This window comes from Hippichthys cyanospilos, chromosome 3 (genome assembly GCF_059441005.1).
Source record: "Hippichthys cyanospilos isolate Australia breed blue-spotted pipefish chromosome 3, RoL_Hcya_1.0, whole genome shotgun sequence".
Classification (NCBI taxonomy): Eukaryota; Metazoa; Chordata; class Actinopteri; order Syngnathiformes; family Syngnathidae; genus Hippichthys; species Hippichthys cyanospilos.
Genome location: NC_142371.1, coordinates 18,921,950 through 18,949,449, shown reverse-complemented (window position 1 = coordinate 18,949,449; position 27,500 = coordinate 18,921,950). Strand labels below are relative to the sequence as shown.

General features: G+C 41.7%; 2 protein-coding genes across 19 annotated transcripts in view; one reads left to right on the top strand and one right to left on the bottom strand.

Annotated features, from left to right (window-relative positions):
• The window catches only part of clcn1b (chloride channel, voltage-sensitive 1b), a 32,116-nt gene extending 12,903 nt beyond the window's left edge, over positions 1-19,213 (top strand). Inside the window, exons 2-23 of one of the 4 annotated variants that reach the window (XM_088410387.1) lie at positions 2,675-2,879; positions 4,072-4,203; positions 4,307-4,435; positions 4,513-4,646; positions 5,870-5,947; positions 7,055-7,133; positions 9,037-9,162; positions 11,607-11,691; positions 11,764-11,865; positions 12,223-12,307; positions 12,871-13,026; positions 14,147-14,216; positions 14,330-14,440; positions 15,054-15,267; positions 15,349-15,482; positions 15,551-15,732; positions 15,808-15,889; positions 16,540-16,622; positions 16,704-16,748; positions 16,835-16,939; positions 17,243-17,329; positions 18,436-19,213. In XM_088410387.1, the coding sequence (XP_088266513.1) occupies positions 2,675-2,879; positions 4,072-4,203; positions 4,307-4,435; positions 4,513-4,646; positions 5,870-5,947; positions 7,055-7,133; positions 9,037-9,162; positions 11,607-11,691; positions 11,764-11,865; positions 12,223-12,307; positions 12,871-13,026; positions 14,147-14,216; positions 14,330-14,440; positions 15,054-15,267; positions 15,349-15,482; positions 15,551-15,732; positions 15,808-15,889; positions 16,540-16,622; positions 16,704-16,748; positions 16,835-16,939; positions 17,243-17,329; positions 18,436-18,840 (2,829 nt within the window). In that variant the 3' untranslated portion in view covers positions 18,841-19,213. Of the gene's footprint in view, positions 1-2,674; positions 2,880-4,071; positions 4,204-4,289; positions 4,436-4,512; positions 4,647-5,869; positions 5,948-6,149; positions 6,229-7,054; positions 7,134-9,036; positions 9,163-11,606; positions 11,692-11,763; positions 11,866-12,222; positions 12,308-12,870; positions 13,027-14,146; positions 14,217-14,329; positions 14,441-15,053; positions 15,268-15,348; positions 15,483-15,550; positions 15,733-15,807; positions 15,890-16,539; positions 16,623-16,691; positions 16,749-16,834; positions 16,940-17,242; positions 17,330-18,435 lie in introns of all 4 variants that reach the window. The other 3 variants (XM_088410386.1, XM_088410389.1, XM_088410388.1) reach the window with 3 other exon arrangements.
• Positions 19,214-21,633: 2,420 nt separating this feature from the next.
• fam131bb (family with sequence similarity 131 member Bb) overlaps positions 21,634-27,500 on the bottom strand; it is a 42,468-nt gene continuing 36,601 nt past the window's right edge. For all 15 annotated transcript variants that reach the window (XM_088409672.1, XM_088409669.1, XM_088409671.1 and 12 more), the window contains 4 exons: positions 27,490-27,500; positions 27,024-27,346; positions 26,071-26,337; positions 21,634-24,949 (listed from right to left, as the gene is read on the bottom strand). The exon at positions 27,490-27,500 is cut by the window's right edge and continues 130 nt beyond it. In XM_088409672.1, coding sequence (XP_088265798.1) covers positions 24,695-24,949; positions 26,071-26,337; positions 27,024-27,346; positions 27,490-27,500 — 856 coding nt within the window. In that variant the 3' untranslated portion in view covers positions 21,634-24,694. The remainder of the gene's footprint in view (positions 24,950-26,070; positions 26,338-27,023; positions 27,347-27,489) is intronic.

The following is a 27,500-nucleotide window of genomic DNA, read 5'->3' as shown; positions in this document are numbered from 1 at the left end:
GAAAAGTTTGTACACTTGTTTGAGAACCACTACATTCATGAATAACAATATTTAAAAAAAAAAATACCCTCTACCTCACCAATTAAAAATTTTAATTAAAAAAAAAATCTGCTTTAATATATTTCATTCTTCTTTTTCATATTACTACATATGTACAACGCAGGCGTGTATTGTTCCAGGAAGCTTTGAATCAGCAAGGCTCTGGCGCCCACACTCAGAGGTCAAAGGTCAGGCCAGCATGTCTCTGCCGCTTTCGTGGACAGTGCGCAGGTCTTCCCTGGTTATCCGCGGCCCCCTTTGATGGCCCATGTTGATGGATTGGAGGGGCGGCGTTAATACGCCGCTTAGCTGGTCTGTGGCGTGGGACAGGTGACACAACGAGGCGCACAACACGCACGCTGGCAAGTCATGCCCCATTCGAGTGACGAGGTAAAGAGCCGCACCACAAAAGCCTTTTGATTTATTTTCCCTCTTGCTTGTTTTCCTCCGACGGGCGTTGTTCTCACCTTTATTCTTCTCGTGGATCTTCTCGAAATCTTTATTCGTTTTTATTGGGCCGCCCGTGCATTTTTTTAATGCTGACGGATGTTAAATAATAGTGCCTTTGATGAGATGACTTTATTCAATTCGTTTTGCCGGCTCACTTTGGATGATTATGCCAAGGAGCATGTTGAGATATTAAAGACGCTCAGAATGTTAAAATTAGTACAACTTAGTAAACTAAGTACATCGTATCAATATTTTTTTGTCTGGCTTGACTTAGAAAGAGAAGAGAAAAAAAATCAAGAAAATTGTTATGTAGATAAATAAATAAACATATGAATAAAGTAGATATAAATATTCTGAAATATGAATATTAAAAAGTTGATTTTTTTTATAAAATAGCTATTTTTTGACTTAAAAAATACAAGGAAAATAAGTTATATAGGAAAATTTGCAATCCAGTGAAGCCGCTATAACTGACCTGTGATGTAGCAAGGGAACACTGTACTATTATTATTATTATTATTATTATTATAGTTATCAATGCATCTAGCTTCAATGATGCGTCTAGCTTCAATGATGCATCCCCTGTGATTTTTTTTTCAAGTCAGTAACAGCACAGCTTTCTTTTCAAACCAAGAACTAATTGATTGGAACATGAAGCAACTCATTACAAAACTTCTAGCTTGACTTTCTCTTTCAATTCCATTTGAAGTACAGGAACCCTTTTAAAATTTCACATCCCTCCCCCACCTTCACGCACCTCCATCTAAGAACCAATGCAGAACACGAACTGTTAGACATGCAATTTTTGCGCCTGATATTAACAACTTATTTCGTCACTTTAGGACAATTAAGCAATATATGACTTCATATTCCAATTACTTTGCTCTTATTCTGAAAAGAAACCCCCCCGCACTGTTCACAGCCTACTTTCTGATACCTGCAAAAGGAGCAGAACACCCCAGAAGGTCTAAATCGGACCCCGCGACTTGAGTCAAGTCATGTGACCCGGGTTCCTCTATCTTCATAAAACGCTGCGCCATGCGGTTTTGGTGTCTTTTCCATCCAAAGGATTAGGCATTATAGCGCAACTTGAGTGCAGATTTATAGGCAGTTAGAGGAGCTTTATTCCTCTTTGGGGCCTCCTGGCCAGCTCTCCTTTCCCATGCGAACGCGGGAGCCAACTGCGGAGGCCGCATGATTTAGCGTCTCGCGTGCAATTTGTCGGTTTGGGTTGCACGCGCTGCGCCCGGGTCCGGATGCGCTGGATTTCTGGGCTCTTAACGAGCGCAAAGCGATCGGGCCCGAGCGCAAGGTGTCATGTTGTGCGCGTGCGTGCGAGCGGGGGTGGAAGGTGTAAAGTGCGCATAGTCGGAAGGAGAAAATGTGGCATGTCCTCGCTTCCAGGATCTCCCGAGCCCAGGGAGGGGTTTTTCCGATCTCTATGCCCGTTTTGTCTATTTCTGTCTGCGGGGTATTCAGGTTGGTGTGTATCTCTTACACCGAGGGTCCTCAATATGGTGGCCGTGGGCGCCGGGTAGACCCCCAAACGACCACGTATATATATATATATATATATATATATATATATATATATATATATATATATATATATATATATATATATAATTTTTTTTTTAATTGAATAAACGTTTTTATATTTTTATATTTATATTTTTTTGCTGTATATTTTTCCCTTTTTTTTTACAATTTTTTTTCATTTGTTTTTTCTCTGTTTTTTTTTATTATGTGTGTATGTTTTTCCCTTTCACATATTTTTGTCCACTTTATATCTACACTATTATTATGTTTTAAAGCAGTAAAAACAGCTCCCCCATGTTTGTAATTTTCTCACACGTGTTGATATTTATTCTTCTTCTCAATGGTCATAAAAGAACATGACCATGGACAATGCTGTCAGCCATGTCAAAGTGCTGTAAATTTAACTTATCATACTTTGACTATATTTACAGAAATTGCTTTGAAATTCACAAATGAGAATATAGAAATAGTTACAGTTCATTCGAAAGGTACTTTCTGGGCCGTTGGTATCGGCCGCCATCGCGACTACTCGATCCTCTCCTGTCCCAAATCTTCACTTCACAGGGACTTTAAGAATTCTATTGATTTTCCCCAAAGCTCCGTTTACATATTCATTTGCTGTTCTTTGTCATGTTTTCGGCCACAGCTGTACGGCGAGTACAGGGAGCAGCTGGGAAATTTCGCCCGTCGGGAGGCGGCCCGTTTGCTGACAGAGAGACAATGGCAGCGGCAGGCAGGCGAGAACAACGCGGCGGCGGGCAAAGGGGCCGGACGCCGGCATCCCGTCTTGGAGTCGCACTTGAGCCACTGCTCATCCACCAAGAAGCCACGCCCCTACTCCAAATGTCAAGGCCAGTTGAGAAAACATCATCTCTGTTATACACCTTTCATAATGTGGCCATCTTGTAGCTCATTGTAATAATTTAGATCAGGGCTGTGCCAACTCCTTGGCTGATAGGGCTTTTAAAATTAGCTCCAGATCAATTTTCGTCTTGAACATGATTGATCTCATCTTGCAAAAACATGATTCCATTTAGTACAGCTGCATTTTTCTCAATTACATCCATCTCATGAAAACGCTGCACACGCCATAAACCAAATTATTGCCCCAGCCACGAAAAGGCCGAACCACATAGCTTGGCTGTCAATTAACGATAATTCTTTTTCTACCCGCCTCTCCCACAAGCAGACATTTTGTGCAGAAAGTGTTTTTCATATCCCAAGTGGCTGCAAATTGATGAATGTCGTGTTGTTTGTCAATAATGGGATAAACAGACAGTCAATAGGCAAAGGAAGCATGTGTCAAAATGGACACCGCACGTCCAATGATAAGGTTATTTTTCCTCGGCAACCAGTGAAGGTAATGCTAACAAAAATGCTATTAAATTACTTGTATACGTTGAGTATTGAAAATCAATATCTAATTTTGCCTTACAAATGTGTGCTAACATGATGATACCACACCAAACAGCATAGATGCCCCAAATAAAGCTAGTGCTAATATTTTTTTCACATGAAGTACCCCCTAGCTAGCGCAGAGCATTTTTTGATTTAAAAAAAAAAGGGTGCAGTTGCATCACGAATAACAATTCACACCATATCTTAACCAAAAGTATACAATGTTTGACAAAGGAGTCAAAATAACTTCATGTTCCAATTACTTTGCTCTTAATTTGAAAAGAAACCATGCACTGTTTACAGCCTACTTCCTGATGCCTGCAAAAGAAGCAGAGCACCCCGGAACTGCTGCTATTTTTTTAATTAAACACTTTTTCTGTACATTTTTGTTTTGTTTTCACGCACAAAAGTCAACCAATGGATTTCGCAATTGCCATGTCCATAGTTTACACTTCTAAATGTTCTGACAGTATACGATCGTGAAAATGTGCTAACGTCGGCTCCTCCATACTATCTAGTATAATTTGTACTAATGAAGTCTTTCATCCCCTCATCATCCTCATCATTACTCGCAGCGATTGTTGCAACAACTGAGTGTCACAAACGAGCCGGGCTGATAAATGGAATCATTAATTTCCGCTCCAGATTGCTTGGCTCGGGCGCGGCGCTACATCGTGACCAAGATGGGGGAGGACTGGATCTTCCTGGTCCTCCTTGGTCTGACCATGGCGCTGGTCAGCTGGAGCATGGACTACGCCAGCGCCAAGAGCCTGCAAGGTAGCGGGGGGTTAGCGGGAGGGGTCACTGTGCATCAGCGTCAGATTTACGGCGCCCGTCTCCCCCGGTTTACGTTGGAATGACAGAGCTCTCCGTCCCGTAGCCTACAAGTGGATGCACGGGGAGCTGAAGGGCAACGTGGCACTCCAGTATCTGGCCTGGATTAGCTACCCCATGATCCTCGTCATGTTCGCTTCGCTTTTCTGTCACCTGGTTTCCCCGCAGGCTATCGGTAAGCTCCGCCCCCTTACATCAGCGCTCAACCCCTCTCACCGAGTTACAGATGTTAATCTCCCCTCTCCGCACCAGGCTCCGGTATCCCGGAGCTTAAAACTATCCTGAGAGGTGTGGTTCTGAAAGAGTATCTGACCCTCAAGGCCTTCGTGGCTAAAGTCATCGGATTGACGGCGGGCTTGGGCAGCGGGATGCCCGTGGGCAAAGAGGTATTGGAGTTCAAATTTTCAGGTATCTGTTCTTTAATTCCGGTTTCAAACAGGTCCGGGCAATAAATCAAATTGATTAGATTCATTTGTGCTTTAAAATCGGAGAATAGCAAAATCGTGTCGAATTTTTACGCACGGATGGGCAGTTTTCTTTCGGCCGTATTCTTACTTACGATAATTACCGTAAGTCGGTTGGCTGTTAGCAGACAGTGCCTGTTGTGGCTAGCAGCAGCTCGTGTTAGCTGAGGTTGTTATGGCATTATTTTCAATAAAAGAAGTGAGCAGACTGAACCAACGTCCGAGTTCATCCTTGTTCACGCGTGATCACAAGTTTTGGCACATTCATTGTTCAAGGGTGCGTATCATCATTTTATGCTGAATTAAAGATGTCTAAGCTAAATTAGCATATTTACGTTAGCAATCAGTATTAGCCTTTATTGTTAGCCAGTTCACAATGTTAGAAAACGTTTTTGGTAGTATTTAGTGTTTATAAAAGTGGCAAACTGTTTTTAACGTCTAACATAAAGTAGGTATGTTTAAGCTCAAAACATTTTTTTTGCTCTATAAAAGTTTGTAAAAGTGGCAAACTATTTGTCTCAACTAAACTAGCGTTTTCTGCCTTAGCAATTAGCATTAGCTTTTGTTAGCATAATGTTAGAAAAATTATGGGAACAAGTTTTGATAGTGTGTCTAGTGATGTTTTTTTAATCTTTTGTTCTCAGTACAAGCACTACAGAAGTTTGTAAAAGTGAAAAGCTGTTAAAAGTTTTTATTTTCCTGGGTATTAAATACGTTTTCTTACTTTGAGCTTTCCGAGTCTTTGCTTTTCCACCTAGAGTTGAATTCAGTCCCAAGCGTGCGTAATTTAACCAAGTGCGGGTAAACAAGCTTTTCATCCTCATTTAGCATCCAGCATCGGCGCCATCATCACTTTCTCCCCTCGCCTCTCTATCTGTTCTTCCCGCAAGTTCAGAGGATAATAAATCATCAGCTGTCTTGTTGTCTTGCCCTGCCTCCCCCGGCTGATTATTCAAGTCCTCCGAGGAGTGCATTAGTTCTCCCCACCCCCCGCCGCGGCGTCGGCCAAGGCCATCTCACCCGGCAATTAGGCCCTGATTGATGTGTTTCGATACCACGCGACCCATTTTCCGCTCCCTGTTTTACACGCCACGGTCCGTGTTTTGTATGTGTCTATCACCCGCATCGTCCGCCTCCTTCCTCAGGGTCCATTCGTCCACATCGCCAGTATCTGTGCCGCAGTGCTGAGTCGCTTCATGTCTTTCTTCTCTGGTGTCTATGAGGTAAGATGGAGCCTCAGGCAACATGACGTTCCCCAAATGCTAAACGAAACGCTTCCCTTTGTTTTCGTGTTGTTAGCGTGCCGCTAATGTATGGCATGCGTAGTAATCCCCCGTTGTCCTCACCCTTGTGCTCTCTCTTTATTCCCACCTCTCATTTGCTCTACCCCCTTCCCTTGACTCCCTACTGACCTTTGAACCCCAGAATGGCATCCATAACCAGGACCTGCTGGTGTGCGCGTGTGCCGTGGGAGTGGCCACTTGTTTTGCTGCTCCAGTGGGAGGCAAGTCCCAATTGGAGGTTTAAAACGGACCACAGACATCCTACTTAACTCTTTCAGTGTCATGGGCGAGAATTCTCATCTTTTAAAGTAGTAATAACAATAATAAATCATAAAATTCTGGTCGAAAACATTTTTTTTTATGGAGGGTTGCTGACACCCTTGTCTGATGCTTATATAATATAAGCCAATTGAGCACTGTAGTGATAACTGTGACCATTGGATGGCAGTGTTCCCACACTTACAACACAGCTATTACCTACATGAATTCTAACTGAAGAATAGAAGTCAATCTTTCACATGGCAGCACCCATATTTACATAGACATAGCACACAATATTCTGTCGGCCTTGGAAGATGTGTGAAAATACTAAATATACTGGCCCTCTGGAGGTTTCTTTTTCCAAACGCTTGGCATTGAAAGAGTTAAATCATTCACTCCCATTGACAGTTATACATGTCCATTTTAACTAGCTATCAACAGCTATGTAAAAAAAAAAAAAGAATAACGGGGCTGGCAACGAACGAGTTCATGAATCTGAATGATGCCAATCGTGAGTGTGAGTAGCGGTCCACAGCAGGTTTTTCCGAAATGCATGTGCACCCAAGCTTACTCCTCCCCCGCCGTGTTGTGATTTCTGCACCCTTTCATTACTACCTACTGTAAAAATCCAATGAACATTATTTATTCACTTTCTCCAATTTTGCTTCCCCATTTGCCCCACCCCCCTCTCCTCTCCACCCTCACCTGTTCTTTGCCTTTCCATCCCATCGATCACCCCCGAAACCCCTTTTCGCCCCCCCATCCTTCTGTTGTCTGTGTCAGTAGAATCCTTACGGTTACACCGATATTTTGACTGTCGGCTGTGCCGTCGGGGTGGGATGCTGTTTCGGCACTCCACTTGGAGGTAGTGTATAACTTTGCACCCCCCAATTACGCCACGCACAACATCACTTCCAAAACTCTTTTTGCTGCTCTTTTTTTTTTTTTTCCACCATCAAATTTGTTTTATGCTTGGATCAAATGCTTATCATCTTAATGACACTTTGCTGCTTCACTGGCACATGAATGATTAAGTGCTGACTAATGAAAATGGCTCTTGAATTTTTTTTATGCTTTTCTATAACCTACACTGTCGTCCCTGCATTTTACGCAGACGGGCAAATTATCGTAGGTCTTAAAACAGATTAGCAGTCAGTGAGATTGGGTGGTAGAAATCGTATTTGTGAAACTTTGATTGATGATATCTGCTTCAGGCCAACTTCAAAACAAACAGTGGTGGGAAAAATACGGCATGAGGGTCACTTTGAGGAAAGACGTTGCCCCTTTTATGCGAAAAAGTTTATTCCGGTTATTGTTTGTATTCAGGGAATAAGAACTAAACAAATGAATTCACCCGTTTTCAGGCATCTCAGGACAAGGAGTTGACATTTTACGCAGCAAAAGTGGTGACCTATGATGCAAGTTTAATTTTTTTCCATGACTAGTTGTAAACTAAAACATTTTGCATCCCAATCTTTTATTGATTGATTTATTAAACATATACACACATTTTTTATAGATAGAAGAAAATCTATACATGTCATAGTTCAGTACAATTTAAATGTTCAAAGGGATAAGCACAAAACCAGTCCTATCCCTTATTCTCTATAAATTATTAAAAATTTTGTCATCCTGTTGATAAACACATGGGCTATTCATATCGTCATATAGTGCAAATAAAAATAAATACTTGTGATCTTCATCATCTTTCCCCATTGAAATGGTAAAAGCCATTTTGTCACCGCCCAAAAAAGTTTTGTTTTATCGATTTTTTTAAAAATATAAAAAAATTGGAAAAAAAAGGTTCCTGATTCATGACTTTAATGCTCCAATTAATTTCGTTAATTAGCCACTAGGGGCAGTGTAATGCAGTCATGCTGACAAACCAGCTACTACGTATTTCTTTTACTGCTACTATTGTGGAGACTCAGATTTAGTGACCTTCTGTAATATTAATCGTTTTTTGTAGGACATAACTCTGTGAGTATTTGTCTACATGTATTTGTATTTGTCTACATGTGTTATACTAGGTTCAAATATCAACTCTTTCAAAAATCGTCACTATTAATGCTAACTTTAGCATATTAATAGATGTTCGCATTGTGTGTTAGCATTAAGCTAAGCGGACTTTCTTTTGCTGCAATTGATTTTGTTCGTTCATTGGCCACTGCGACATTAAATCACGCAGACATAACAAAAAAAGATAAGTGTGATGCTGTAATATTAATCGTTTGCTAACAGTAGTAACATTAGCATGTTAATAGCTTTTTGCAATGTGTGTTGGCATTAAGCTAGGCGGACTTTCTTAAAGCAGTTATAGCTTTGATTGAATTTTGCTTTACAGTAAACCGCGAGTGGTAGTAAACGGCCTGAAGCATTTTTTTTCTTTTTTTGTTTTTTAAAGAAGAAATACCACTAATCAAAGGCAAAAAAAAAAAAAAAAAAACGAATGAAAGCTCATATCTCGAGAAGCTCACGCCAGGTCACTCGTATGTCAAGACACCACATTAAGTCAGCCGAGGCACTCGCGCGTCTATATTTAAGAGCACACTCGTGTTCAGAGGCCTTCCTCTTGTGTATGATTATACCCTCAACTCCAAGTGTTTTCCGTCTCTCTCAGCATATTTTAACTCAATTCTCTCTCCCTCTCCACGTCGCCTCCCTCGCTGACCACTCCCCCCCCCCATGTTTTCCCTCTAATCCTCCTCTCCTTCCTCCTCTGTCCTCCATCCCTCCCTTCATCCCTCTTTCTCCTTCGCCACCACCAGGGGTGTTGTTCAGTATTGAGGTCACGTCTACCTACTTTGCAGTGAGGAATTACTGGCGGGGATATTTCGCCGCCACATTCAGCGCCTTCATATTCAGGGTGCTCTCTGTATGGAACAAGGATGCTGGTGAGATGCAGTTCACACACACGCGCACACACACACTGGGTATACTGCAGTGCTGGCATGTTATAGAAAGTAGCCGGTTTTGACAGCAAAGTCCTTCGTCCCCTCCCCATGTAAAAACAAATAAGCTGTGTGTTTGCACTACTGTCCAAATTTGGGGATACGTTATGAGGGATTAGACCAATATACAGTCTTAACATAGTTGTAGTGCTGGGTGATATGACCAAAGAATGAAATAATCATTTTCTTATTCTGGTCGATTACGATTTTAATAGACGAAATTAACAAAATAAACATTTTTTTAAAGGTTTGATTTGTTTAAAAACATATGTGGAAAATAGACATTTTTTAATTTTATTTTATTCCTTTATTCTTTTATCTCTCACATTTTTATTCGCTATTCTTTTTATCCTTCATTTTATTCTATTTTTGACCTTTACTTATTTGTCTTATCAGATTTAGCGTTTTATGTCCTTGAGCTGTTGTGTCTGTTTTTACGATGTTTTTATTTCTCTGTACAGCACCGTGTACATAATACCGTGACAGTGGCGTTTTCTTTTCAAATTAAGAGCAAAAAAATTGGAATTTGAAGCAACTGATCATTACATCGTGCTATAGATTAGCTGTGGTTGTTTTAAAGTGCGCAACAAATAAAGTTGGATTGGATTGGATAAATTGGTTTCAACCTCAAGTTAACACTTCCTTAAAGAGAAGACAATTTTTGCAGGAAAAAAAAACGTTATCTGTAGTTAGTTTAGTTCCTTTTTTTTTCGCATATTATTATCTTTAGGAAGATTTTTTTTCTACTCGCTGTTGACTGAGAAAGACATCACCTCATGGATCACCTGTTGCCCATATGACATTCACAAGCTGAAACCTGGTTGATCATTGGTCAATACCAAAGACCAGTGAATATCCTTTTAAATGCTACAACGCTAACAATAGTTAGCATCTACTGTAAACATGTCTTGTAAAGCACCCATTTAGCATTCTGCCATTTTTGCTAGCTCATTTTCGAATCTTTGATTTTTAAAACCACGAATTAATCTTAAGTACAAATCAAGGTTATAATAGTTAACGGAACCTACACCACAAACTTTATGAGTTGCTAAAGTGTCGACATCCAGCACTGTAGCAATTACGCATGTTGTGGTATACTTTGGATGGTGCGCTAGATTTGAGTGAAAACTTGCAAAATGAAGCTCAACAAGAACAGGATGTGTGATAGGACGCAAAGGCAAGACACAAACAGCGCACAGCTGAGGTTACTTTGGCCAAGCGGCATGAACAAGAACCGCCGGATCGTTAGAACAAATTGGCGCTGGGACAGCACGAGACACGAGGTTAAGTACATGAGGTCACCGGATAGAACGAGGCGCAGGTGAGCGCAAGATAGGGAGGCGGGACAGGAAACACACACTCGCACACAAAATATATTGTTTTGTTTCAAATTAGTTGTCATAAAAGTCATAAAAAGCAATTCCTTATTGTTCAGATACTTTGGGATGTAATTCTAGTTTTAAGTAAGGCTTCACAAAGAGGAATTAGTATATTTTAAATTTATCTTTTATTTACGTCGAATAATTTCATTAAAATATTACAATTTCTCGTTTATTTTTCCCCAAAAATCAGAATGAGTTCTCATTAAATGAAAAAAAAAAAGGGCAATTAAAATGGATATATTTAATTTTACAACATTTATCGCAGTTGAGGTATTGTAAATACTGAAATGAAAAATATTACTAAAATTTAAAGATGCACTTATTTTTTAATTTGATCAAAAACTCAATTAACTCTAGTTAATACATTTAAATTTAAATACAGATCAGTTGTTTTATTATTAAAATTAGAAACGAGCGAGTACCGATTCCACATACCTGTATTGGGGTATCAGTACTCACGATTGCATTATCTCTTGGCGCAGTGTTTGGTGATCATGAGCTCCTAAATACAAATAAGAGGAATTGTCATCAATTTCATAATTAAGGAAAATACTATTTTAGAATGGGTAGATACATTTTGTACTTAGAGGTATCGGTGCTTGGTATCGGTGACCACTCAAAAGTCGAGTGCTCATACAGTTCAGTTTCACAAAATCATGTATGTTTGTTAGCAGGATTATACAAAGAACTACTTAAAATTACACCTATTTTCTCTTGTACTGTATTCACCCACAAGTCATTTTTGGAGGATATTTTTTCTACTTCTTTTTTTCTCAGCAGATCAGCGAAAAGTCCAAAATGCATAGGTATAATATCCAGTTTAAATCTAGGATCTGGAGACTCTAATTTGGGTTGATATATCACATTATAGCAATTCCTGGATAACATGAAAATTTCACCTTGAGGGTCTAGTCTGCGATGCAATTATTTTCTCCTGTAGCAAAAAATACATTTCAACTGAAGCTGATTTGTTTTTTGTTTTTGTTTTTTTTCCTCTCCCAACAGTCACAATCACCGCTCTCTTCAAAACCAACTTCCGCATGGATTTCCCCTTTGACCTGCAGGAGCTGCCGGCGTTTGCAATAATCGGGTAGCGTGCGCGCGCGTGCGTGCACATAATGAAATGAAACCATATCTGATGGATCCCTATCTGGCGTTTCAGCATCTCGTGCGGCTTCCTGGGGGCCTTCTTCGTCTACTTGAACAGACAGGTGGTCCTGTTCATGAGAAGACCCACGGCGCTCACACGTTTCCTGACCAAGCAGTGAGTCCCCACTCGTGACTGCCAATTTAGGGAATTAAAAAAAAAAAAAGTACATTATCTGACGGTAGCCACTAGCCCAAAGCGTCTCTTGAACATGTGCTGACATAAAGCACATTATTTTTGCACGCCTCTTCTCTCCGAGCTCATCAGTCTCGCGGTGGCAGAAAACAGGAGCGCTTTAATAACCTTTTGGCAAGGTATTCACTCAATGTCTGCTCCCCTGGGGGGCACGCAATCTGGAAACTCATTGCCGCCATTAGAGAGGCGGGCTGAACAGTCGGTCTGTGTTTTTCACTTTAAGCCAGCGTTAATGTTTTCCGCATATAAACTGCCATCTTTGTATGTGTTTGTGTCCAGTCGGTTGATCTATCCAGGTGCAATCACGCTCATCATCGCCACCTTCACGTTCCCCCCTGGATTTGGACAGTTTATGGCTGGCGAGGTGAGGAAGAAACATCTCACTAAAACCCATGACAAAACACACTAACCCCACACCGCAATGCCTAGCATGCATGCAACAACTGTTCCGCTGGAGTCATTTTTTTAAAGGACATTTACAGTGATTGGTACATTAAGCAAACTTTTGAGCTCACGTCATCTGTCATATGCACTACAAGTAAAAAGCAAAGTTTTGCTGGGCTTAATTTACTTGGTAATATCTTTTTTGGAGGGAATTTGAACCTTTAATCAGGAAATTCCGGAGCGATAGTCACTATCTCATTGAATGTGGACATTCAGGTATCACAGATCAGTCGAGGTTCTAATGAGGAGAAAGCTGTAGAAAATGGATGGTTGGACTAATTCAGCGCATAGTTTGAGCACGCCGGACTATTACATCATTTTTCTACTGTCATCTCCTTTGCCAAATTTGCCCGCTGGCGACAGGAGATTTCAGTGATAAAATGCAGCGCTCCTCTGCATTTTTATTGAATTCAACCTTTCTCTGAGATGGGTTTTGGAGTTTTACAAGCTGGCGTCATCTTGCGCCCTTCCCGCCCGTGCTAGCTCATGCCCAGAGAGTGCATCAACTCCCTGTTCGACAACTTCACCTGGACCAAAATTTCAACATCGGCGCCCCCGCCCGGCCTGGGCCGCTCCGCCGTCTGGCTTCACCCTCAGGTCAGCGTCTTCATCATCCTCCTCCTCTTCCTGTTCATGAAGGTGAGCGGGAATGCACACTTGCACAACAAAATACCCCCAAAATAACAATTTAAACCGGTGGTTCTCAACCTTTTTTCAATCATGTAAAATATTGTTTTATATTTATTTTTTTTATCGTTTTGTTTGTTAGAAATATGACATTTTCCCCCAAGTATCCTCAGCCAGCGTTTTTGGATGAAAAAAAAGACTTTAATCTATAGCACGATGTAATGATCAGTTCAGCTTCAAATTCCAATTTTTTTGCTCTTAATTTGAAAAGAAAACTCCATTGTCATGGTATTATAAAGCATTAAATTAGATTTGCCGATATTTGGAGTAAGAAGCCTTGTTAACCCTTGTGCAATATTTTAATCATTTTTATGTCCTTTTCTTTCACATCATTTTTGCAATATGTCACCATCTAGGTGAAATTTCAGCTCTCTGGTGTTTTCTTTCAATGCTTCTCCTTTGATCTAAAGATCAAAAGATTAAACTAAACACCGCAAAAGGATTAAAATCTCACGTACCCCCTGAAGTGATTTTACGTCCCCCGTATGTACTCCTTCCCCCATTTGAGAACCGCTGATTTAAACCATGCATGCGTTAAAGCCCCTCTCCCACCGAGAGGCGAACGCTGGCGCGTCCCTGCGAAGATAGCGCCTCTTTTGATCAATTCTAGGGTTCGTTCAAGGTCGCCACCAGAGCAATAACTGGCGACCTTGCATCGACCTTGAACGAACCCACAAACGAGCCAGTGTTCGTCCCTCAGTGGGATACAGAGAAAATATGCAGTATAGACTTCATGGCTTATAAATGAAATATTTATTGGACAAGATTAACAACTTATGTAAATGTGGATTTTATGATTAATTTCATAAAGCTTCGCAAATGTTTTGATTCTGCCATCTTAATTTGAATAATGAGAGCAAATGAAGATGCTTGAAAATGGATAATAGGAACAGTGTGTGGTACTTATGCTAAGATACTTAATAAATGATCTCCGTCCTGTTTGAACTTTCGATGGAGCTTTATTGTATCGCCTGCCATTGGAGCGTGGCTTGAGTGAGTGTGTAGACGATGGCGAGGGAAAAACCTCCGGGATCGCTCTCCATTCTTCCCTGATCCTGTTTTTGTGTCGCAGTTCTGGATGTCAGCGGTTTCCACCACCATGCCCATCCCCTCGGGCGCCTTCATGCCAGTGTTCATATTAGGTAAGAGGATTTTTTTTTTTTCTTCAGTAATGCAAGCGCAGCTACCGTGTGCTGACCTTCAGCAACCACTTCTGGTTGGTCTTCACCGGCGTGCCTTTATCTCGCTCCTCTAGGAGCAGCTTTTGGTCGCCTCGTAGGGGAGATCATGGCCACTCTGTTCCCAAATGGAATCCTATTTGACGGGATTGTGTATCGCATCCTGCCGGGAGGCTACGCCGTCATCGGTCAGTCTCGGCCTTCCGCTTTGTCCTTCGTGCTTGACCTTCTGTTGGAAAATGGAATGTGGCCTTTGATAGATCACCTCTTTATCGGAGCGATCGCAAAAATATCTTTCTTATAGGAGTGGATGTAACATGGAAATATATATATATATATATATTTGTTTAATAATTTGTTTATTAATTAAGAAAAATAGCTTCTGTATTCTAAAATTAAATTCATTTTAATTTTTTTCATTATTTTACTAAATTAGCGTCCACATGACAGATATTAATAAAGTATTTTTTTTTATAAATTATAACTAAAAAGATATCTACATATGTTGTGCGCATTCAATTGTTTTTTTCACAATATTTTAAATTTAAAATTTAAATAAATATGTGTACAGCAGTAATATTTGTCTTAAATAAGTAAAGTATAAACATTAAAAAAAACCTCAGGTACCCACATACTCATGCTTGAAAATTCCGTCGGTACTTTGAGGTTTTCCACTTCTCGCGGGGGGCCATTAACTGCAAAAAAGGAGGGATTATTGAAATTATTATTAATAGTAATAATGAGTATTAATAGTAATAATAGAGATGCACGATAGCCCAATCTTCTGCGCTCATTTACCAGGCGCAGCCGCCATGACAGGCGCGGTCACCCACACAGTTTCCACGGCCGTGATCTGCTTCGAGCTGACGGGTCAGATCTCGCACATCCTGCCCATGATGGTGGCGGTCATTCTGGCCAACATGGTGGCCCAGGGTCTGCAGCCTTCGCTCTACGACTCCATCATCCAGGTGAAGAAGCTGCCGTACTTGCCTGAGCTGGCCCTCGGGCACATCAGGTAGAAAAAAAGTCAGCGACCCGCATCTCAGGAGCCCGCGAGGACACTCGGCTTCAGTTGTGTCCATCTTGTCGTCTTCAGCAAGTACAACATCTTTGTGGAGGACATCATGGTGCGCAAGGTGAAGTTCTTATCGTCTCACTCCACCTATCGGGAACTATATCATCTGCTGGAGACGACCACGCTGAAAACCATCCCTCTGGTCGACTCCAAAGGTTGGAGGCCGCTCGGCGTCGCGTGGCGTACTCGTTGTCCGCTAACCCTCTCTCTCACGCCCGCGAAGAATCCATGATTCTCCTGGGCTCCATCGAGAGGATGGAGCTCCAAGCCGCCGTCGACTGGTGGCTCTCACCGGCCCGCCGGGTCTTCGAGAAAGGTCAGAGTTCACCGGGCCCGGTCTCCAAAATCAGCTGGGAGTCGTTCACCTTCGTGGACGAGGAAGGCGATAACGAAGGGATGGACAAGGTGAGGCTCGTAAAGACGGCTTGCTGTGGTGCTTCGTCATGCAGATGGCTATCACCTTTTTTTATTTTTTCCCAGAGTGCACCGGTGCTGGATGAATGTAACGGGCCCGTCCCATCCCCCAAACCTCAGGAGCCCTCCAGCAATCACACAAGTTCAGGTAAGGCAAGTTCCATTGGACCTCAATCCTCACAGGTGTCAAACTCGATTTTCTCTCCTTTTCTGTAATTGTGCCAATTTGCGTCTTCCTTGACAATCCCGCCATGTTCTCTGAAACACTATTTCATTGTTCTGAAACAATCTCAATTGCTTTTGGTGTTCCAAGGAAATTTTGAACTTGCGACATAAACAACAATTAAGGCTTTAGTTAGATGAGCGTTTTTCAAACAACCATTTCGTCATTATTTATTTGTTTCATTGCGTAGCTAGAAAATCTATACAGTATATCAAAAAAATTATACTACTAGAAGTGGTATTTATTTTTTCAGCTTTATTTTTAACTGTGTCATTTGGACACCCCCCTATGTTAGGGCATTAAGTTAGATTTCATTGCAGTGTGCCAGTTTCCAGCTCATTTGCTTTTGATGTTTTTGATACCTGTGGTAGTACCAAGACCGACCTGTGAGAGGCAGCATGGTGCCACAGGTCATTCAGACTGCCGGGAAATACACAGAAGTAGAGAGAGTAGTGATAAAGAAAAAAATTAACAAAAAGAAGGCTAGCCTTTCTAGCAATTATATTGTGAATACAAAAGTTATTTTTACTGCGGCCAATGTCTTGCTGTCAAGCTTCATGTGATCCCATCCGCAGACAAGCGAAAAACACCTTCTGTCCGGAGGACTCTTCAGAGACTCTTCTCCTCGTCGTCATCGACCGGACAGACAGACGCACAGGTACGTCCACCTGCTGCCATTTCGGACATGCCGCGTGAGGGACTTCTAAGATGGCGGCTTGATTAACAGTCATCCCTCCAGGAAACGGCTCCTCCCACTTTGACTGACACCATGTCCCCGGACGAAGTACGCTTCGGCCGTTGTTTCGCATTATCGGCTAATAAGTCAAGTGACCTCGTGCTTAACGCGCTCCTGTCATTGGCCCGATGCAGATCAAAGCTTGGGAGGAGGCCGAGATGGACAAACCAATGGATATGGAGCAGATTCGCATTGACCCCTCCCCCTTTCAGCTGGTGGAAAGAACGTCTTTGCACAAGGTATGCACGCCGCTTATGTGAAGCCGAATCAAAATGCATTCATTTCTTCCTGAAAGTTAAGATGGTGTGCAGCAAACTCTGGGCGAAGAATTTCTCACATGCTACTTATGCATTATGTATCATATTCCATATGACTTGTATGCAGCACTTTATAGCAATGCATCATTAGTAAGCGTAAGGGGAACGTGTTTAAGAGCGGCCACGCAAGCAGAATGCCGTCACATTCCGATACATTTAACACTGACTGGATTGCGCACCCCCCCACCCTCCACCCCATCCCTCCTCCTCCTTCTTGTTACTCAGACCCACACTCTGTTCTCTCTGCTGGGGCTGAGTCATGCCTACGTCACCAGTATTGGCAAGCTGGTGGGTGTGGTTGCACTCAAAGAGGTAAGAGAGGGGTTTTTTTTTTGTATACATCGAGCTGGGCTTTTTTCGACGTTTTTAATCTAGGACATTCTCAATGTTTCAAGTGAGAATATCATTATAACCCTTGCGCAGTATTGGGTCCAATTCTCTTATCTTTACATCAGAGGCTTTTCAATTCAAAGGGAAAGCATTGAAAGAAGACTCTAGGGAGATGAAATCTCACCCGGATGATGACGAAATGTCAAAAATCAACACGGCACGACCACTTAGTAATCACACTGCCAGGAGTGTGGCATCCCTCGGCTAAAATGCTGCCAGAATGACGTGCAAGAATTACCCCAAAATGATCCAAATGTATGATGTAACACCTAAAAATGGCCACTTTTGTTGTGTTATCATAATCCAGTAAACTGAGAAAAAAAGTCTAAAATCATATATGCCATATATGGGCAATTTTCATTTCGGTGTTGTGCTACTAACAGTGACATAAAATATCACTATAATATTTCTACCACTAAACTCAGCTGTCTGCGGGAAAATCGGCGCTAGTAACAATGCACAGCCCGATAAAACTTTACAAAAGAAAAGCACAAACCTTTTGCAAAAGACTCGCGACAACAAAATTGAAATTTAAATTGGACACAAAAAATTGGAGACAAAAAAAAAAACACATTAGGAGGCTATAACATTGCCTAGATGGTCAAAACATGACGACTTTCAATATGCCACGCTGCCGTCCCATCTAAATGCTTGCAAACGGGAGGTCGAGAGGTCCACCCAGAGGTGTCAAATTTAGCCCATGTTGGGCTCATTTACTGCCATTCAAAATTGGAAATATTGTTGAAAACCCAATGTTTTATCATGCGATTCCCCCAATTTTTGCATTAATCCTTTCAACGGCAACTCACGGCAACAAACGGGTCGCAATAGAAACTGTTGGGTTGACGCCCCAAACCCAGCGGGTGACGCTAGCGGCCAACTTTCTGATATTCGCAAGCCTTTCAATGACTTCGATGATTGGCTTAGCCTGGACTCCCATAATGCAAAAGTCTTGGAAAGTCATACCACTCTCATTATGAGATAATAAACATTTTTATTCCAATTGTTTTCTTCCTGTGCGGTCCCAGTTACAGAAAGCCATCGAGGGCTCGACCCGGAGCGGCGTGAGGCTCCGGCCTCCGTTGGCCAGCTTCCGGGACGCCAGCAGGAAAGCCAAGAAGCACCAGCCGCCGCCGTCCTCCACCGCTTCCTCCCCCACGTGGGACCGGGACCTTTGGGGCGAGGGGAGCAGGCGGGACGGGGATCCGGCAAGGAAGGACGACTCCCGGGGGGCGCCGGCCCGCGACGCCCCTTCCTCGCCCGGCGCCGGAGGCGACTCGGTCGCCCCGCGCGAGCCGGCGTCCCCATCCACCTCCTCTCCCGCCTCGCTCTCGCCCGGAGACTCGCCCGACCCGCAGGGCGGCGGCCCCATCCTGGCGCTGTCCTCCCTGCATGAGGACCGGGAAAGCGAGGAGTCGGATGAGCCCATTTAAGAAGGACGAGTCAGGTCACAAACTTTGCGCTCTCAGTGAGCCAACTTTTTCTACTCTTTGTTTTTTCTTTTTCACTCTTCAAATCTCAGGTGCCTTCCTGTCTCTTTTACAAACTCTTCTGACTCTTCTATACCGTAGAAAGCTGCGTCAGCATCTGCCCTTTTTTTTTTCTAACCACGAAGCAGGATGAAAGCCTGGCAGCGCTTTGTGACGACGATCAAATATCTTGAAGTAGACTTAATGGCGTTGACCTGGATGAGGATTTACTGTTTACTGATTAAGGTTCATTTAAATGTATGATTTACTATAATTGCTCAAAAAAATCACCCACAATGGTCTGTAATTTTTAAAAATAATAAATGGGGAAAAGCAATTATAATTTTTCATTGATACGTTTCCACTTCGCTCAATTATTGAGGCCCATCCACTAAAAAAATCAAAAAACAACTGCCACTACACATTACGGCTAAAAAACAAACTATATATTTATTTTTATATATATGGAAACTATATTGAGCAATTTACTAGTTTATTTTTTTATTTTAACTTTTTAAAGTGATATTAAACCCCCCAAGTCTTTATTTTGCAATATGACCTGAAAATCTTTGATTAATATTGCATTTGTGGAAAATGAATTAATCGGCAAAATCTCCCTGTTTTTATCCATCTCAGGGGTCGGCCATTTTGCCACTCTGTGTCGACGTAACAGTTGCTCAGGACACAACTAATCATGGCTCACATCGCGAATGTCACATGATCAAATGCAGAAAGAAGGTGAGCTGTGATTGGTTGTTTCCTGAGCTCTGAGCAAATGTCATTCCAAGAGAGTTGGAATTTCTCTTTTTAAAAGTTCGATACCATGTTTTTTTTTTCCTTTCAATTGAAAAAAGACATACTGGTCTATCTCTAGCTATTGTTAACGTAAACCACAACTTGTCGCTCATTGGTCGATTCAATTTGTCCAAAAGCTTTGACGATAATTGACCATACGTGCCAAAAAAATAAGCCACCTAAGTTAATGTTAGTGACAAAAGCACATATGCACGAGATGTTTGCTTTGTATGTTTATTTGCTCCGCAGGCGGAGATGAGCAGAGGAGTCGGCGAGGCGGGAGGAGTAAGTCTTGTAGGGGTGCCCGAATGAGGAAAATGGCAAATAAAAACAGTAATAAAACAGATGAAGACGTTTACGGAAAACAATGAAAAAAGGAAGGAAGAAAGCGCCATCAAGCATGCGTGAGTGCCAATTTTTATGTACACTTTTTTTTTTCTACACCCGAGTATTTCACACAGAAGCCTCATTTTTTATATTGCTAATTGCCTCCATTTTTCTTTGGTTCCAAAATTTTCCGAGCTTTTTTTTTTTTTCTTCCTCTCAACCCCGCAGTGATTTTTCTGACATAGCAACACATACACACAAACATAGAAATACACACAATGCAAAAAAAAAACAAAAAACGAAGCGGCTTGAGCGGCAGTGGACTTATATTTAAAAAAAAAAAAAAAAGCGAGATAGAGACATGGTCCTTAGAGCCTTTACGTCCACAGAAATAAATGTGGCTTCTCATTTATTCATTCATTGAGATTTGGATCAACAAAATAAAAGCAGGAATTCACCCCGCGGAAAAAAAGAAGCTGTGCCGTTGTGCCCCCCCTCCATGCATGTTGCATCTCGGAGGTGAGCCCATATGGAAAGCAGCATCCAAATAATCAGACCCTTAAAGAAACATCCAAGGGTCACATAAAACTGTAAATTCTGTACAAGCTAATCCCCCCGATTTGCTCAATAAATAAAGGAATATGTGCCATTGTGTAAAGACCTTCTATTTGGAACGCTCCTTCCACTCATCAAAACGCCAAATATCCAACTTTTAATCCCTCAGGGTTGCTTTCTAGGCGTCCATGTGCACACCAAAAAATACTGGGTTGTTTTGCTAACCCCTAGGCTTGCTTTTATGGCGTCATTCACTTTAAAAAAGAAAAAAGTACTGTTATTATTAGAATTTTACAATAATACAAATAGAAAAACACATATATATATATATATATGTATGTATATGTGTGTGTGTGTGCGTGTGTGTGTGTTGTTGTATATGTACATATCAGAGAACCCAATGCACTGGGTAAAAATAACCCAGCATTTGCTCTATAGCTTTTTCAGTGTTTCTCAACCTTTTTCAGTCACATACTCCCTATGAAATATTTTTTTTCATCCATGTAACCCCTAACAAGCACAAAGTAATTTTGGGTGCGAAAAAAACAAAAATACTTTGGAACTATTTTTCAGCGGTATTTCTAGGTGTAGTTTATTGAGCAATTTGAGAAGATAAACCTAAATCATTTCTTCCTGGCGTGCTGGAAAATTTCTTCACTCATGACAAAGCGCTTTCATATAAAACTAACTAAAGGCATACAAAGGAGTTACTAAAGCACAATTAAAAAAGAAGTTGCTTAATGTTCCAATTAATTTGCTCTTAACGTGAAAAGAAAAATGTACAATTCCCGTCACGGCACAAAACGCATGAAACTCGATTTGCTGATTACTGCAGAATCCCTGTTAAAATCTTACATACCTCCTGACTTACCCCGTTTGAGAAGCACTGAGCTATGTCACCCAATTTGGGTTACCTTTGACCCAGCAGTTTTAAGAGTGCACGTCTTTACAACCATGGCACCTATTCTAGCTTCAGGGATTTCAAGTAGAAAAATAAACATTGTCCCCACATTGCATAAAGAAGCCATCAATACATCAATTCATTCAAGTCAGTAAATTGCTTTTTTTTTTATATATATATATATATATATATATGTGTATGTATACAGTACATATACTGTACCTTAAAAGTTTCTCTCACAATCAACAACATGAGGAGAAGATGCTCCCCGACAGGAAAAAAAAAAGACATGGAAGGTTCCCATGCGCCTAAATGCCACAACCCCGCCTATTCCTCACAGGAAAGGATTCCAAATAATAAAAATGTAAATGCACCTCACAGTAATCACACGCGAGCAAGGAAGACACCTTTAGCTCCGCCTCCTCTATTCCCTGATTGGCTAATTGGGTAGCGCGCGTCCACTGTAGGCGCAAGGCGGACCCAAGCAAGCACGTTTATCATCTCCACTCTGAATCAAACCTTAAGTGTGAATGGCCTTAATGTGGGTTAGGAATCCTAACGTAAAATTAAGACCAAATGGTGTGAAAAAAAAATGTTTATACTTCAAGAGAAATTTGTGAGTCTAAGATGTTTTTCATAAATTATTTACATCTATATATAACAGAAGCAGCCTTGTGCCTTCCTATTGCTGGTTACAATTTGGATATTCGTGTGTTAGGTCCAGAAGCATTTTTATGACGTTTGGCTTGCCTTTGTACATCGCCATCGGAAAACAATCAAGATGGGACTGTATTGCAGACTTTCAGCTCTTTTTTTTTTAATCTACGTGAATAAATGGGATTAACCATTAAGGAATTGCAGCCTGGCCATTTTTTGCATCTCTCAATTTTCAGGGGCTCAAAATTAGGCATAGACCGATAATCGGTCAATTATCGGTCATATCTGGGAACCGTTTATTTAAATTTGCTGCAAATTATATTAGAGATTCTACTGACCCTGGGAACTGTTTATTAAACTGCATTTGAAAAATTATTTCTCAGCTTTCACCAGCCGCTGTGGAGCAGGTCAGTGCCGCTAGCTGCTAACGTTATTAGCATCAAGAGCTTACCGATTCAGTCATCGTTTTCCAGTGTAAAATCCGATGTTTTTTTAAGTTAAACAACACAAAACGACTGCTCGATTATTAAAATAGTTGTCGGTTATTTTGATCGTTTATTACTTGCTTATTAATCGATTTAATTTTGACACGTTTACTGTCATAGCCTGAGCGCTTGTCGCTGTGGTTTAGCTTTTTAATTTTCCGAATCTCCTGCACCGTAACGCTTGAAAATAAATGAATAAATAGACTCATATGAAAAAATACATCTTTGGGATCGAATTAGTTAATTGTGAAATTTAACCAGTTTATGCACGAGCTATGAATTTTAGGGATACATCGTCGCTGTCTAAATATTTTCCACTGGGTGCATTTTTTTATTTAATCAAACATTTAAATAATTGCTGGTTACTTTTATAACCTCATATAAAATTGCACTTCTTTCGAATGACTGATGAAAATCGAGTTTATTTTTTGGCCCTGTCGTTTTTTTGTTTTTGTTTTCCCAACTGAGGCACTCAAATTACTTGAGGACCCTGCAACACTTTGTGAGGTAGTCGTGAAACTGCTCAAACGGAAGCTGAAAGTCTCCACTTGAATGACATCTTGTTTTATTTTTGTGGTGGTGTAAAAATGCAAAATCAGAAAGGAAATAATAACTCATCATCCACAAAACGCCTGGACCCGAGCAAATGAGTACAGTGGTACCTCCAGATACGAAATGTCTGTGTGAAAAACTTAATATACAAAACAACATCTGAAAATTTTTTTGACTCATTAAACAAAAAAATATCAAGATACGAAGATTTGAAAAATGTTAAAGTTAAATGCAACTTGCAAGTTTGGTATTTTAGCCAGAAACATGAAGTCAAATCAGTATTTCGCGGGCCGCGTAAAATGATGTGGCGGGCCGGATCTGGCCCCCGGGCCTTGAGTTTGACACCTACGGTTTGGCGTTTTCAACTGCTTGTGTACGCGGATGTATTTCATACTGTTTTCTGCCGTTTACTTTGAATTGTTATCTGCTAATTCTTTCCGATGTTGGTGTTTTTCTTTGCTTGGCACCAATTAGATCATTTACATAAGGAACTGGACTCAAGATCCGAAAAAAAACGTCTGTACAAAAAACAAAACCAGGATTAATTTCGCATCTCGAGGTACTTCTGTAGTAGTAATGGTGAATTCCATCTCAACACACAAATCCCTCGGAAAGCGTTCTGGTCCAGGCCAGTACATTCAAACCATCATCATCATCATCATCATCATCATCATCATTATTAGGTGAGGGTTGGCCGCGTTTTGGTTGCTGCAAGCTTTGAAGAGCATCAACAGTCCAGAAGGCAACCTCCGATGGGTTGGATTGCATCAGTGCAACAAAAAAAGAGAGAAAGCTCTGTCTTTTATTTTTTTTTCCCCCCCGCGCCGCTACGAGCCCAACTCCATCCCGCCCCCCCCCGACTATGGTTCAGTGCAAAGTCTATACAGTGCTGTATAGTACAGGTACTCCATAGGAACATGCATACAGTGAAACAGAGTAGGAAGCACACTTATCTTTACAGTACAATCCTTATCTGTGCAGTGTTATTGTGTGTGTCGGGAAAGTTTTCTTTGTGTTTGTCGTCTGGGGGGCTTGCCGCAACTCATTAGTATGGAAGGAGGGGGAACACCGTGTTCTCATATGTAAACAAAGTCGCCCCCCCCCCCTTTTCCTCCGCTGAATTGTTAATATACATGGATTTTGTCACCCCCTCTCAAGTTGTTATAAAATTATTCTTATTATAATGTTTTAATATGTTAGGTCTTTGTTATAGGATGATGGGGTCGCATGCACAGCCCCCCCCCCCTTTCTCCCTCAGGTACTGCCTCCCCCCCTCCTTCCTGATCCCTGATGGTAAAGTCCGTGTAGCTCCTCATCCTCTCGTCATGTGTTTACCTTTGGGATGTAAGGCTTACAAAGTTTGTTGCATCAGGTCTTCTCTGCCAACCAAAAAAAAAAAAATCCACCTTGCCCCCCCGCCCCAAAAAATGAAAAAGTTCTTTTTTTTCTTGTTACCTGATAAGCAACAGGATAATAGATAGATATTGTATTACTACGGCTGACTTCAGGTCAGTTTGTACAGAGGAGTCACTTGACAGCCAGGGAGTCAGTTGGTTGCCATGGAAACGGCCGGCCCCTCATCCTGTTGCCCGGCATCCTCCTTCGCCTCCTCTTCCTCCTCCTCCTCCTCCTCCTGTAGCGTGTGAGCGAGGTTAGCCGGCGTGGCGTCGCAGGGCCTCTGCTCCCCCAAAGGCGAGGCCGGCGGTTGTCCCGGACTGCTGCCGCCCGAGGCGTCCCCGGGATGCGTGGGCGGAGTCAATGTGGACGACTCGGGCTCCATACACAGTGTCATTTCTCCATCCTTGGTAAAAAGAAGAGATGGATAGGTAGAGATGCAGTGTTCCCTCGCTATAACGCTATTCACGTTTCCCTTTATATTTCTTTTTAATACAGCATGAACGAGAGTTGTGTTCTGCGTCCTGATTGGTTCAGGGACTGTCGCCATAGTCAGTCAATCTTCTCCATGTGGCGCCAGGACAGAAGAAGGACACGAGGCGTGAGTCATAATTAATCATTTCTTACGGGTCCATCGTCATAGATTCATCGTTAAAAGTTCATTTGTTCTTGCCAAACGCCTCGTTTGTATTTGAATAGAAAAACTGTACTTCTGGCCCAGATAAAGCAAATAGATCAAGAAAATGGACGAATGGCCATTTCTTTTTATTACTCTAATAAATGTGTTGGTCTTTGGTTTCGAGACTGAATTTAAATGAGGGAAATGTTATTGATGTCTGAAAAAATAATAAACTTTTACTGCTTTAAAAGAAATGTAATAAATAATATAAAACAAATAATAAATGGATAATGTAAAAACAAAGAAAAACTAAATAGAACATTTATATTAAAAACATGGTAAATGGGAAAAGACATAATAAAAGAAGAAAAATTGTGCAAAACAGGGTTTAATAATGAAAACACACAAAGGAAGAAAAGCATGCATACTAAAAATGTTATGAAAAAGAAAATAATATGCAAAATAACCATAAAGTAATTTGATGTGCCCATATTAAAAAAAGAAATACTGGACAATATTTAAAATTCAAAATATTATGAATGAAAAACCCTTCATAACAATTATAAAATATAATGTAAACTACTATTCATACGCAGTATAATGATAGAAAACCACATTAAAAAAAATCTTTTAGGTTAAACTTACAGTCATTTATAATAAACCAAAACAATGACAACCAAACAAGTAATAAACAGAAAAAAACTACTTCTCCTTTGTGGACTTTAACTATGGCTTGTATTTTGATTGTATTTTATTTTTTAATGTATTTATTTTCTTTTTTAACTCTCGCAATAAACAAGGGAAGAATGCATACAGTCCCAGTCAAACATTGAGTGACACTTTCATGTTCACATAAAGAAATTCAAGCTATTAAACTATTTTGGACGTGAGGTGCGGCGAGAAGGTACCTTGACGTCCTCGTCTTCCTCCTGCTGCTCCAGCAGCGGCGAGTGCTCGTTCCCCACCAGCTCGTCCCCGGCGGGAACGCAGAGGCCGGGTTCCACGGCGGCCGCCGCGCTCAGGAAGTTTCCCGCCTCCACCTGGTAGGCCTCCATCTGGCCCGTGTTCCACAGGTCCACCAGGGGCGGGTGCACTTGGTGGACCAGGCTGTGGATGGTGCTGTTGGGGGTGGCTTGCAACGAGTGGTTGGCGCTGTGCAGCCGCTGCTCCAGCGACTGGCAGACAAAAAGTTCAAAAATATACGAGTTTTATTGATAACAATCTTATTTATAGTCGAGTGTGAAAGGTTTTCTCTTTCTTGGGGGGCGACAATGTGAAAACGATAGCAAAACAGAATCATTTTTATCTCTGTAAATTCTTCATATTTTCTCGTTTTCATATCCGTGAGGTTTATGATTGCTGCGCGTTAAGTTAAGCGTCTTTCAGATATTCCACACTGCGATTTGTCAGTGAACGCAGCGCCAGCGTAACATTGAATGCGCTCCAAACAATCGTTTTTCTTTTTCCTTGCGCCGCGGCTCGAGTTAATTTTAAAGTTGCACACCATCCGTGTTTCACCAAGTTTATGATTGTGTGTATATGCCAAAGGACCACAATTAATAAACGCATCAAATGGAATACATTCCCGAGTCTAACTTTTACATGAACCTCTGCGTTTTAGTAATATTCCTGTGAGGAAACAAGGATAGACTCGGACGTTGGTTCGGTCTGCTCGCTTCTTTTCTTGAAAATAATGCCGCAAGAACCTCAGCTAACAATAGCTGCGGCAGGCACCGGCAAGAAGATGGCTACTGCGCCACCTGGTGCCAGGGTTGTGCATTTTATCGGGGAAAAGAGCTTGCTTGACGTCAGCTGTGTGATGCAAGATTGAAATCTTCTTCGTTGTCGTTCTTGCGCTGACCTGTTGCTGCTGATACTGCAGGAGCTGCTGCTGCTGGTAGTGCTGCATCTGCTGCAGCTGTTGCAGCTGCTGCAGTTGGCTCTGCTGCTGGAGGTTAAACTGCTGCTGCTGTTGCTGCTGCTGCTGCTGCGACAGGAAGTGAGCGGCCGCCTGCCCGTCGTAGCCCTCGTTCCCCACCAGGTAGGAGCCGGCGGGGGGGGACGCCACGCCCGACGGCTCGTTGTTGATGGGGTCCCATGCGTCCGACGAGGACAGGCAGTAGTGTCCCTGCGAGACGTAAGTGTGAGGCCACACCTCGGCTGAGGAGTGATGCAAGATTTGGTCTGGGGGAAAGAGCATTTTATGCAAATGAAGCATCACGCGACTTAACTTGAGGCTAACGTGAGGCTCGTTAAGGCGGGCTAAACTATCTAAAATGCTGTTTACGCCATTTTTGCGGGTTTGTCTTCTTTGCAAACGGTGTTACCTCGACTGGTG